The sequence below is a fragment of the Sminthopsis crassicaudata genome, chromosome 4 (assembly GCF_048593235.1).
Source record: "Sminthopsis crassicaudata isolate SCR6 chromosome 4, ASM4859323v1, whole genome shotgun sequence".
Classification (NCBI taxonomy): Eukaryota; Metazoa; Chordata; class Mammalia; order Dasyuromorphia; family Dasyuridae; genus Sminthopsis; species Sminthopsis crassicaudata.
The window spans coordinates 351633202-351646515 of NC_133620.1; the positions used below are offsets into that span (position 1 = coordinate 351633202).

General features: G+C 35.8%; 1 protein-coding gene across 1 annotated transcript; it reads right to left on the bottom strand.

Annotated features, from left to right (window-relative positions):
* Positions 1–2364: 2364 nt before the first annotated feature.
* On the bottom strand, positions 2365–12773 carry KRT26 (keratin 26). The gene is made up of 8 exons (XM_074261465.1): positions 12339–12773; positions 11381–11463; positions 7817–7973; positions 7536–7697; positions 7321–7446; positions 5816–6033; positions 4645–4712; positions 2365–2516 (listed from the first exon to the last, which is right to left on the bottom strand). Exons 1-8 carry the CDS (start codon positions 12771–12773, stop codon positions 2365–2367), a joined length of 1401 nt encoding a protein of 466 aa, XP_074117566.1.
* Positions 12774–13314: the final 541 nt, after the last annotated feature.

Below are 13314 nucleotides of genomic sequence, written 5' to 3' on the forward strand. Positions count from 1 at the left end.
ATGGTGGATTAGGGGAGGGAAGATACAAATAAGTAAACAGATAAGTAAATGCAAATTAATTTGAACAGAGAGAAGGCACTAACAACTAGCTAGGATTAGGAAAGGTTTCCCATAGGAAGTGGCTTATGAATTGAACTTTGAAGGAAACTAGGATTTTATATCCTTAATAATATTCTCAAGAGAATCTGACTAATGCTGAGAAGGAGGATACTTATCTGACATTGTACTTTTCAAAAATCCTAGGTTCATTCTTGGGTAGCTTGGGGCCAAGAGCTCCCACAGGGCTCTCTTACAGATCACAGAAACTTCATTGAACTGGGAAAGGCTTACATCATAATTTTCCCAATTGGACATTATTATTGTTATAGTTGTTTATATGACTCTACTTGAGTATTCTTGGCAAAGACACTGGAGTGGGTTTCTAGTTTCTTTGAAACTGAGGCAAACAGGGCTAAATGATTTGCCCAGGGTCACACACAGCTAGTAAGTATCTGAGGCTGAATTTGAATTCAGATTCTCCTGATTCCAGCCTGGCACTCTATACTCTTCATCATCCAGCTGTCCTTGGCTATTACTATGTTCTCTTTAATTCAGATAGTTAGCTAGCCATGCATCTAGTAGCAAACATCAGAAAGTTTCCTGATTCCAAATCCAGTGTTTTTTTTTTTTTTTTTTTTTTTTTTTTTTTTTTTTTTTTTTTTTTTACACTAGACCACATAGCCTTTCCTTTTAGGACTAGAGTTCTCTGGCTGACTTTATTAAGACTTAAAAATAACTTATTGATATTGATTTTTTCTATTTATTGATTTTTATTTTTGAGAAAGACATGGGCCTAAATCTATGATGAATATGTAATAGTCTTCATATTTTTAATTCACTAATTGAATTTTGTTACTTGAAATAAATAACACCTACATATTTATGAAACATCTACCATGAGAAAGACACAGGGTGGAGATAAACAAATAAAAAGTACTGTCCCCCTTCTTTAAGTGCTTAAAGTCTAGAAAATATAATAAGGCACGGATGAAAGTAACTAAAAAAATGCTAAATGTAAGAAGAACAAGTAATAGTCCTTGGAGATATCATATTCTTCTACTTTTTTCATAGTAAAGAAAACTCTTACAGAAAATGGAAGATGACTTCTAATTGGAAATATGCAAAACTTTATAAAAGTTTTATATTCATTAGGCTTTGGAGGATGGACAAGATATTAGTAAGGTTTTTAAAAAAGAAGCAAAGAGTGAAGGGTGTGGAATAAAGACTTCATTGAAATCAACATATTTTCATTTTGGCTTCCATGTGCTGTGATTCATCTTAATTAATCCAGGGTAAATTAGTAATTGCCATTTAATTAAAGTTTTTGTAAGTGATGTATGTGTGTGACATAAAGATATGACTTTGCCAGGTCATCAGAACATCTGAAGAGAATTTTGGATCAGCCAATGGAATCATTGGAATCATAATTTGAATAAACTTGCCATAAATGTGATCATGAGCTAGAAAGAACAACAAAAGCAATAGAGTAGAAGGCTCGGAGAGCTGCATATCTGAATTTGAAGGCTATTTGACAGTTGTTGATAGGGTAATCTCATACAAATCATTTAATTACCTTTACCTTCCATTTCCTCCTCTGTAAAACCATAGGGTTGAATTTCTAGGTGATAATCTAAAGTCTTTCCCACTTCATACACCCATGATCCTATGAATTTTCATCTACAATTCAATACCTGGATTTTACTTGGTATTGAATGGTGAGTAATTACTCCAAAGAGCTGGGCTCAGTTACCCAGCCCATAGGTGCTAGAGAAAGATACTCATTTGTTGGTGATCTTTACTATTTTTAGTGATCAGTCTGATGAGATATTGAAATAACCTTTCCAATAATATGAATGGTGCTAATGACATGGGATTAAGAATAGTTTGAGAGTTGAGGACCCATATTTATTTTCTATTATGACCTTGGTTTTTGGGAGGGAATTTAAAATAGCCAGGACCATCAAAAGTGACTTGCAACAGAAGAAAATTTATTGAAATTAAAGAATAAAAGGAACAAGGATTTTATTACTCTAAAAAAAAGTGTATATGCCAAGAACAAGTGCAAAGGAAGAAGAGAGAAACATTTCTGGAAACGTTTATTTTCAGGAGCAGAAATGATTTTCTTGTGTTACTTTTGTTTGTTTTTAATTTTGTTTTTGTTTGACCACATTGGTGATTTCAATGAGATAGAGAAGCTCCTAAGGAGAAGCTTCTATCTCTGAAGACTGGCACCTTCTTGTAACTTTTGCTCTTACATTGCTGCCATGGTATGCCATTTCACCCATGATATTTTGCAGAGGGAAGCTTTTCATTCACCTGTCAGCTTTATGGTGATTTACAAGGTACTCTCTGTTCCATTGTAATGTTGCTTATCTTAGAGGACTTTTCTTCAACTGAATGGACCTTCACAGAAAGGACTGGACCATTTGGATCTCTTTCCTCTACAACTGTTTTGACCACAGTGGTTTGTGCTGAGTCTAGAAATGAACCAAACATGGCATTAATTCTGATGTAGGTGACATTCCAATGAGAACACCAGATCATGGGAGGTGGATGTGAATATAATACCCAGTCCTATTTTGTGTCTGACCCTGGATAGAATGTATTTGGAATAGAGTATCTTTTGTCATATGTAAAAATCCATTGATTTAAATGGATGGTTACCTAGATATAGGAATGACTTTTATACATTGACAATTTCTTTTTTATTAGTAGACATTTAAAAGTGTGAAATAAAATGCCAGAGTTCCATAATCTCTTACTGCAAAGGTCTTGTGATCTTCCATGTGTACACACCTGAACTAATGGAGAAAGATTCAAATGATATTGTGGAAGCCAGGAGTTATAATTTCCCTTCAACTACTTTGTGTGTGTGTGTGTGTGTGTGTGTGTGTGTGTGTGTGTGTGTGTGTGTGGCCATGGACTTAAGGCCGTTTGCCAACTTGGTTTCCCTTGTCTGCATTCTCTTTAAGTTATCAATCCTTTTTCTACCCATGATGCTCAGAACTGATCAAATAAGTGATTTGAGCAGAGACCAGAGGGATGATTGACTCCTTATTCCTGAAAGCTTTGCTTCTTTTAATATGGCATGAGATCAAAGTAAATCTTTTGGCCACTATATTTACAATTTACTGGGTCTGAGACTGCAGTCCTTTGAAACCCACAGGTCTTTTTTAGACCAACTATTGTCTAAAGACCGCTCCCTTATCTTGTGTTTGTAGACTGACTGGTAAACCCTAACATAAAACATTACATTTGTACCTGCTACATTTCAGCTTGCTGCATTGAGTACAATGACCTAATATGTTCAGGTCTTTCTCCCCCCACCTTTTTTAATCCTTACTGTCATAAGGCTTGTTAGTTTTCCCTACAATCCTTGATTCTATTTATGTTTCCATGTTGTTTTCCCCCAATAGAATGCAAATTTCTTAAAGTCAGGGACATTTTGCTTTTGCCTTTATCTTTCTAATACACAACACAGTACCTGGCACATAACAGATGTTTAATAAGTAGACTGTGGATTGGATCCCTGGCCTTTGATGTTCATTGTATCCAAGACAACATTACACAAAGTCTTCCCTAGGTATAAGCACAACACAGGGAGAGAGCCACTCAAGAATACCAGATCCCTGCAGCTGAACTGTTCTGCAGTGAGAAGTCTCACTTGGTTCTTTTGTTTTCCTTCCTTCCAAGACAAATGATTATAGTTATAATAATATAAATGTAATGTCTTACATTTGGGTTCAACAAAGTCAGCCTAAAAAAGCACAAGACAAGGAGGAATGTTTAAATAGCAGTTGATCTAAAAAAGATTTGTAGGTTTCAATATAATAAAGCTGTGTGATCTTAAGCAAGTCACTTAATCATTCTCAGCCTCATGTTCTTCATCTTTTAAATGTTGATAATCTTACAGAGTTGTTGTGGGGGTCAAATGAAATAATCTTTGTAAAGAGCTTTGCAAACTTTAAAGTGTTACATAAATATTTATTGCTTTGTTATTAATGGGATAGTTTTAACAAACTTCAATCTGAACGTTTCAGATCTCTCCGATTTAAAAACATGACAAAACCTTTGCTTGTAAGCAAACCTGAAATCAGGACTATTGAAAAGTATTCAAAATTAAGAGTTGTTGCCTCCCTTTTTCTAAAGACCAATTGCTCAGCCTCTCTGACTGTGACACTTGCAGGATTAAATAGCATTAGTATTCCTTCAATGCCTTAGATAATCTGGATTTGAAACAAAGAAAGACAAATTTTTGGCATCTTACCTTACTTCATGTTAATATTAAATTTTAACAAAGACATTTGTATCAAACTTTGGAAATGACAAGTCTTAAGTTAATAAGACTTTTATTGAATCGGTGATTTAGCATCTTTAGAATTTGGCTAAATTTACTCTGATCAAATGCTCTTAAACTGATGACAAAAAGCCAGATTTATAATAGTGACTATCCAGTCTTCATTAGATAGGTAACTTTCATAGAGGAAAAAATACCCTTTCCTGAACATATGAATCTTTTTTAAAAAAATAAGTATTTTGATGAAATGTGTTCAAATACTTGAATTTGAACACATGGTTATATCCAATCAAAGAAAAGTTAAATACCTTTAACTTGATTTTCCGATTTTGTTGTTCCATAACTTTTGGATTTCTGACATGCAGATTTGCAGGATCTGTGAAGGAAAAAGGCTGCACTTATTACTTCTTACATTAGAGAGTCCAGAAATAAGTCTGATAAGTAAGACTATGGAAATCTAATTTCATAAGGTTTTTCCCCCACTTGTCACTTTTGTAGGGGACTTGATCAACTTTTTAACAGATTAACTTTGAGTTATAGTCTTCATATATATGTACATATGTACATTATATGTTATAGAATATAGAATGGAAACATAAATATGTTCATATGCATTTACATTTATAGATTATTTATGTAAACACATAAGTATTTACAATCTGTAAATATATATGCATATATATATATATATAAACATTAATATTTACACAAACATAAATAGCCAATTTGTATCAAGGAAGGACTACTAGGTTTGGATTTGGAATGAAGTCCTAGGTTTAAATCGTAGCTATATGAACCTCAGAAAGTCACATTACCTTTCTGCCTCAGTTTTTTCATATGTAAATGATATTTGTGCTAGTACCTTTGAAGATCAAATTAGATAGGCACTTTGTAAGTTGTAGTACATTATACCTAAAGGCCAACTATCAATATTGATGTCATTTTTTGACTACAATAAAACAATGTGGAATAGAGATTAGAGAGTCAATCCTGGAATCAGAAAGATCTGAGCTACAGCCCTGTCTCTGACTTATCCAGGCTATGTAACCTCAGATGACTCACTTAACCTCTCAAAGCCTCCAGGGTACTTATTCTCTTGGACTATTTTAAGTTATGGATAAGTTAAGTTACTTAATCTAGACAAAGATGCTTTCTGCACAAGGAGTTTCCTCTAACTCTGAGAACACAGATTTAGACCAAAACAAACATATAATTTGATCATGACTTCTATGGTTGCCCAATAAACCTTTTTCAGAGAGAGCATGATATAGCTATTGAAGCAAGAAAGACCTGGGACAAGACCTATCTCAGATCCTTACTGGTTGTTTGACTCTGGGGCAAATCACTTAAACTCTCAGAGTCTTAAATTCTAAGACTATAAGTCACCCAGGAGGTTGCCATTCTGTTTTGGTAAGGGAGATTTCTTTCAGTGGAGTCCCCAGATTCAATCCCTCTCTTCTATCCTTAAGTCTTCTTTACCCTTCTTCTCCATCAATCAAGCAGCAGTAAGTTTCAATTTCTTTTTCTAAGTAGATCTTCATGTCTAGGAGCTGCTCATATTCCACCTTCTGGCTTTCAGTTTCCGTTCGGATTTGTTGCAGTTGATCTTCCAGGGCCCCAATCTGGTCCTGGATCTGAGAGAGTTGGAGGCAGTAGTTTCCTTCTGTCTCTGCCAGGGAGCACTCATAGGAATGTTTCTGAAATCAGAATAAATAAAATAACATGCTGAATTTGCAAAATGGAAATAGCAGATATAGATTTTTTTCTTCTAGTCTTCAAATAATAAATATTTGTTTAATGTAGGAAGACTAAATGTGTGCATTTCCATCAGAAATCTTGGTTTTAAATATAATTTCTTTGTTTAAAATCCTTCTAAATTAAAATTTCCTACTCCCTTTTCACAATTTTTTTTTGTGGCTTTGAGGATATAACTGCAAACAGAGCTTTATTCAGTTTTAAATGTACAAATATTAGCATGAATAATAAATCCCTTGAAGTGGTTATGTATATTTGAATTTTTACTATTCAAAGTTGTAACAATGGAAAAGATGTTAATCAGTTTTGGTCTAAAGTAAAGAAGCCACAATAATCACTTTTGGGGATTCATTATCCACACTACCTGGGATCTAATTGTACTCTTCCACAATTAAATCCAGTGAATTTCTGTTAAGTGCCTATTTTGTACCAGAAGTGCTAGTCATTGGGGATTCCAGATGCAATGGATAGAATATTGGATCTATAGTCAAGAAAACTCCTCTTCATAAGTTCAAATCCAGCTTCAGACATTTGCCAACTGTCAGCCTGGACAAGCCATCTTATCCTGTTTATCTCAGTTTCTTCATCTGTCAATCTGGAGGAGGAAATAGCAAACTACTCCAATAGTTTTGCCAAGAAAATCCCAAATGGGGTCATGAAGAGTCAGACATGACTGAAAAAGAACGATTAAATAATGAAACCCTATATAAAGAATATAGATAGAAGTAGAGGCATGCAACCTGAATGTATGTGAATAAATAGAAAATATATGCCAAGAAAGACAAAATATCTTTAAGGAAGAGAGCGCACAGAATGAGGCATCAGAAAATCATAAGATTTGATAATCAGAAGGGATTTTAGCAGTTTCCTAGTCCAACTGATATATAAAAGGACTCTCCATTTAGCATGCCAGACAAGGGATGGTGCAGCCTCTGATTGAAGGCTTCCAAATATGGGGAACCTACCATTTTTAGGGTAATTTATTATACTCTTAGAAATCTCAAATTATTAGAAATTTTTTTTCCTTGAAATTATCTAAATTTGCTTCTTTAAAACTTTCACTCATCGTTCTGGTTTTAACCTTCTGGGGCCAAACAGAATAATGAGGCAATGAGAATATATCAGTAAAATGTATTATATGTTTAGATCTATGGTTTCACAATATGAGCTTGACAGATGTAGGGAGAAAATTGTGGAAACTAATCACTTTGATGATAGCGCTCACATACCATCGCCATGATGGACTGGAGTTCAATCTCCAGGGTTTGGAGATTGCGTTTCAATTCAGTAAGTTCATTTCGGGCTGCCGTGGCTGCACCAACATCATCTGAGATTTGCTGTTGCAATGATGCACTCTGAAACAAAATTAACAGGATGGTTTATTGTCCATAATTAATAAGGCTGCTTCAAATAAACTATGCCATGTTTCCTGAGAGATATTTACCTTTTCATTGAACCAGGCTTCAGCATCTTTGCGATTCTGTTCAGCTAAATCTTCATATTCAGCTCTCATGTTGTTCAACAGAACAGTGAGGTCCACTCCTGGAGCGGCATTCATCTCAACGCTCACGTTTCCACCAGCAGCACACTGCAGAACTTTCATTTCCTGAAACAGATGAAGATGCTCATGCTGAATGACATGGGGAAACATATTTCTACCAAATGAACTTCTTGCTTGGGGATGAGAAACAAGCACTGGGTAGAGCTCTTTGCAGAGCACCTTACCTCCTCATGGTTCTTTTTCAGGAAGGTTAGCTCATCACTGAATGCTTCATGCTGGATTTCCAGATCTGTTGTGCACAAGGTCAGTTCATCTAGCACCCTGCGGAGCCCATTGATGTCAGCCTCCACACTCTGGTGCAGGGCCAGCTCATTTTCATATCTAAAAAGGATATTAAAATATTTGAGTTTGCAGAACAAAGAAGATTGCAAAACTCACCTTTGATATTTTACATGCTGGAATTTGTGGAAGTGAAAGTTCACTTTTGAGGTTCTTTAGTATGAAAATGCTAAAGATAGTTTGAAATTCACATTGATTGATCTATGAAAGAGAGAGACAATGGAGAATAGTGGATAGAGAGCTGGTCTTTGAGCCCAAAAGACCTGGATTCAATTCTAGCTCTGATATGTATATGCATTGTAAAGCATACTAGAGAATTCTAAGACTATAATATACATAGACTATAAGTGACTTTAATTGATATAAGGAGTCAGTTCTTCCATTTACTATTTCTTATAGCATTGAAATCACAGGTCTATTTCTGATCCCTAGGTATTGTGTTCAGCTGTTTTGCAGTTGTGGCAAATTCTTCATGATCCCATTTTGGATTTCCTTGGCAAAGATATTGGAGTGGTTTGCCATTTCTTTTTCCAGCTGGTTTTGCAGAAGAGGAATCCTCCTGACTCCAGACCTGGTACTCTATCTACTATACTACCTTGCTGTCAAGTCCCTAAGTATACATTCTGGTAATGTTGAAATAGAGACTCTTTTTGTTTTTGAATCATTTTTCCTTATGGTAGACTACTGTGAATAAAAATGTTTTAAAGGCTTTTAGGGGTTGTTTATATTATGATTATATTGTGGTTTTATCAGTGTAGAGGAATTCCGGTATAAAAACTCCCTCCCCTGTTGTAGATCAACAACTCAGGTGTAATAAAAAGTTAAATGACTTGCCCTAAGTGGAAGATCAGAGGTTAGAACTAGGCCTTCTGACTGCAAATCCAGAGTGCTTTTTAATACAATAAGCAGCTTCCTATTCGTGTATTTCTATCAATATAACTAGTGGATAAAAATAATGTAATGTGTGTGTATGAGTATTTTGATTGGCCAGGAATTTCATTGGGATGAGGAATTCCTACCTTTGAGACTCCAAGAATTGCCTAAATCAATAAAATCTTAAGTCCACATCACCTTTTCCCAAAAAGGAACACCCAGTGTGGAAACTCCCTTCCCTGACACAGATCCTCTCTACCATTTTATATTTTCAAACCCAAATCACTGTGGCTCTCATTGATTGGTTAACAATAGGTCCCAACACAAGCCTCTTTTGGTCTTTGCTTGCGTTTTAGTGAGTATAAATAGCAATTGTTTCTGTTTTGGTCAGAAATTCTGACCACTCCCATATAGATTTTTGTTTTTGATTAGATAAAAGAAGCCATTCTCTGCCTCATTTTTTACCTAGTCTTAATCACAAAATGGGTGCCACCTCAGACAAACCAATACCTGTTAAAGACCTCAGTTTAAAAAAGGCCTACTGCATCCAGGGTCATCTTCAGTTGATGTGATTTATATCTTACCACTGGAGGGAAAACTGAGTCAGGCAACTTTGCCCAGTCCAGTCCACTCTCACTTAAGTGTAATTCATTTGCAAGTTATAACATCACCTTCCCATGCCAAGGTCCTTTTCACAAATAACAGCAATATTCTCAACTACTTACATTTAATAACTTATATTTTTAAGTACCTAAGAATACTTAAGTTCTTAAGAGGTTAAATATTTACCTATGGTCACATAAGTAGCAAGTTTTCTTGCTCCAAGAACCTCTTTGCACTACACAATATGGCTTCTCAATAAAGTGCTTCAAATTTAAGACTTCTGACTTTCTTCAGGCTGGAGGTACAGAAACTACTCATGTTCAACCCCATTCTGATTGGTTTTAGATTCTGACTTATCTTTTTTTATAAACTGTGTCAATTTTTTTTCCCTTGGGCAACCTGGTGTCCCAAGGTGACCCAAGAGGTCACCATATTTATGCCAAAATTTGTAATGGAAACTGAATTGACAACCCACTGAAACTCCAAAGTCTCCAGCTCAAGTGATACATCATCTTTAACCTCTTCCATAGCTGAAATTGTAGCTGTATGCTATCATACCTGATCTTTAGTAAAGTATTAAACTTAAAAAATTTAAAGTCATATATTATTGAACATCAACTTTTATATAATAATGAACTTAAGTGTACCCAAAATTTCATATCTCCCTTTAAAATCTATTATGTTTCAGATATTTATTAACTGTGTGACTCTGGGTAAGTCACTTAACCCTGTTTGCCTCAGTTTTCTCATCTGTAAAAGGAGCTGGAGAAGAAAATGGCAAACTAGTCCAGTATCTTTGCTAAGAAAATCTCCAACAGGATCATAGAGTCAAACATGATTGAAACAAGACTGAGCAAAAACCAGAGCCTTTAAAATTTCTGTAGTTATTATTTTATGCATTTTCTTTACTCTTTATACGAAACTTTCCAATTTTTTTAAATTTTTTTATTTCTTACTTCATTCCCTCATGTTCATGTACTACAATTTGTCCAGTGCCATAGCTATGTACTATGGGTTGTTTCCAGTTGAACTTTTAAAGACATTCATCATTCTTCAAAAAGTTTTGAATCTCCTTCTCCTGATGATCTAATTTGCATTCCAAATAGTTATAGCTGTCATTTATAGAAAGCTTTAAAATCTGCAAGGCTCTTTAAAAACATTAACTCATTCGGGTCTCATAACAACACTATGATGTAGGTATGACAAGTTTCATTATCCTCATTTTACAGATAAGGAAATTGAGGTGTGGTGAGATTAAATAACTTGCCCATGATCACAAAGCTAGGAACTATCAAAGACTGGATTTGAAGCTAACTTTCTGACCTCAGGTTCAGCACTCTCTCTCTCTCTCTCTCTCTTTTTAACCACCTTCCCTATAATAAACACTCTCATCATAGATAAAGTAGACTAAAATTGCAGACTCTGGAGTCTGGAAGACTTAAATTTTACTCCGTCTCAGTTACTTACTGTGTGAATCTGGGCAAGTCACTTAATCTCTATCTTTTCTCAATTGTAAAATGGAACTATAATAGCTAGCATCTATATAGTACTTACTATGTGCCAAGCTCATTCAAATCTGACCTTAGACATTTACTAGTTGTATGTCATTTAACCCCTGCCTGAATAAAACTGGAGAGGGAAATGATAAACCACTTCAGTATCTTTGCCAAGAAAAGCCCATGGATCATTGGTCCTCAGTCACAATGGAATGTATAAGGACAATGTGCCAACTAATGTGGTAAGCATTTTACACTTATCACTTTATGCAATCTTCATAGCAATCCTGGAAGCTAATACTCTTATTATGCTCATTTTACTGATGTGGAAACAGATCATAATAACATTTATGTTCCATGGTTGTTGTGAGGATCAATTGATACAATATTTGTAAAGCACAGTGCTTGGCACATAGTAGGTTCTTAAAAATGTTTGCTCCTTTCCTCTCTCCAATTTCCTGTTGTGTCTGCACTTACTTCAGTCTGAAGTCATCTGCAGTCAGTCTGGCATTGTCATTCTGCAGAACAATATTGGCGTTGCAGGCAGTGGCAGAAATAACCTAGGAAATAATTGAGTAGATCAAGTATTTATTTACAGATCTGATATGCTGACATTTAGGAAATAAAAATCAAATTGCCTTCCAGATGTCAAATCATTCTGAGTTTTCTTAATCTCTGAAATAGTTTTTTAATAGTTGTACTTTTTCATATTTTTGCAAACTGGTGGGTATTTCTGCAAGCAATATATAAACAAGGGAAGGATCTGTGATTTTGTCAGTATTGGAGGGTGTGTGTGTGTGTGTGTGTGTGTGTGTGTGTGTGTGTGAGGATCCCTGTACCAAGTGTCTGAGATATAATAGATAAATGCTAGCTAGCAAGGTACCTACATGGCAAAGAGGATAGACTACTGGGTCTGAATGATTCATCTCCTGAATTCAAATCTGATCTTAGATACTTACTAGCCATGTGACCCTGGGCTAGTCAATTCACCTATTTGCCTTAGTTTCCTCATCTGTCAAAAGAATTGGAGAAGGAAACGATAAATCACTCCAGTGTCTTTGCCAAGAAAACCTCATATGGAGTCATGAAGAACAGGACATGACTGAATAAATTCCAGGACTCCTTTTCCATACCCTTCTCATCCTATTCCCCTTTTATACTTGGGGAAAATAATCTCTAAAATAATAATAACAAGTGACATTTATACAGTGTATTAAAATTTGTAAAATGCTTCCCATGCATATTCTCATTTGATTTTTGCAATAACCTTGCTATTACTACTCCCATTTTACAAATGAGTAAGCTGAGGCTGGAAGGATGAGTGACTTGTTTATGATTAGAAGCAGGATTGGAATCCAGATCGTTCTAGATTAAGGCCCACACTCCACACCATGTCAAAATAAATGGAAAACTATGCCAAATGTCGATTTCTTACCTGACTTCTAAGGTCTTCAATTATCGGAAAATATCTGGTATAGTCATGATCGAGTCCTCGGCAGGAGCCAGGGCCAAATTTTTCGTACCATCCTTTTATCTTCTGCTCTAAGTCTGCATTTGCTTCCTCCAAAGCTTTCACATTTTCAAGGTAGGAAGCCAAGCGGTCATTTAGATTTTGCATGGTCACCTTTTCGTTACCAGAGAGCAGCCCATTTTCATTTCCCAGAAAGCCCGCACAGACACCACTTCCCAATCCCCCACAATAGCTTCCTCCAGATGAAGCTCCCACCAGCGTATTAGAAAAGCTACTCCCCACGCCAGAGCCACCACCACACGAATTTCCAGCACCAAAACCAGCTCCACAGCTTGACAGCCTCACAGACCCAGGGCGAGAGCAAATCCGCCGGGAACCACTAGAAAGTCGAAAAGACATAGTGCGTCAGGATAGATGGGCAACCCTTTCCCAGAGAAGAGCGCAGAGTCAAAGTATGCAGCTCCTGGTATCATTTGCCTTTTTATATCCAACTGGCAAGACACTTCAGTCTTAATTAGGGCAATGTCTAGTAAAACGGTATTTTCTGCCTAATTATCAGTTTCCATAAATTGTTTGATTTTTAAATGGTGTCCACTTGTAGGTGGAAAGATGCCTTGAGGGTATTTTTCTATATTAAAAAGGTGCCAGGTGGAGTAATTTTAGATTATGGCCTTAACCTTCAGAGTTTAAGATGAGTAATCCTATCTATTCTTACACCTCTGCAATAAGTACTATATTGTTTCACATGAAAAGACATAGGAGCTGGAATGGGAAATGTTTGCTGCCTTTTCCCATCTTCCCGAGGATTACCATTGCCTTCTGTTATTAATATGGCTTTCTAGTGGAAAGTGTGGTGAATTTAGGGTTCAAATGCTGTTTATGCTATTACTGCCTATGTGATCTTAGGCAAGTCCCTTCCATTTTGTTATCTAAAAATGAG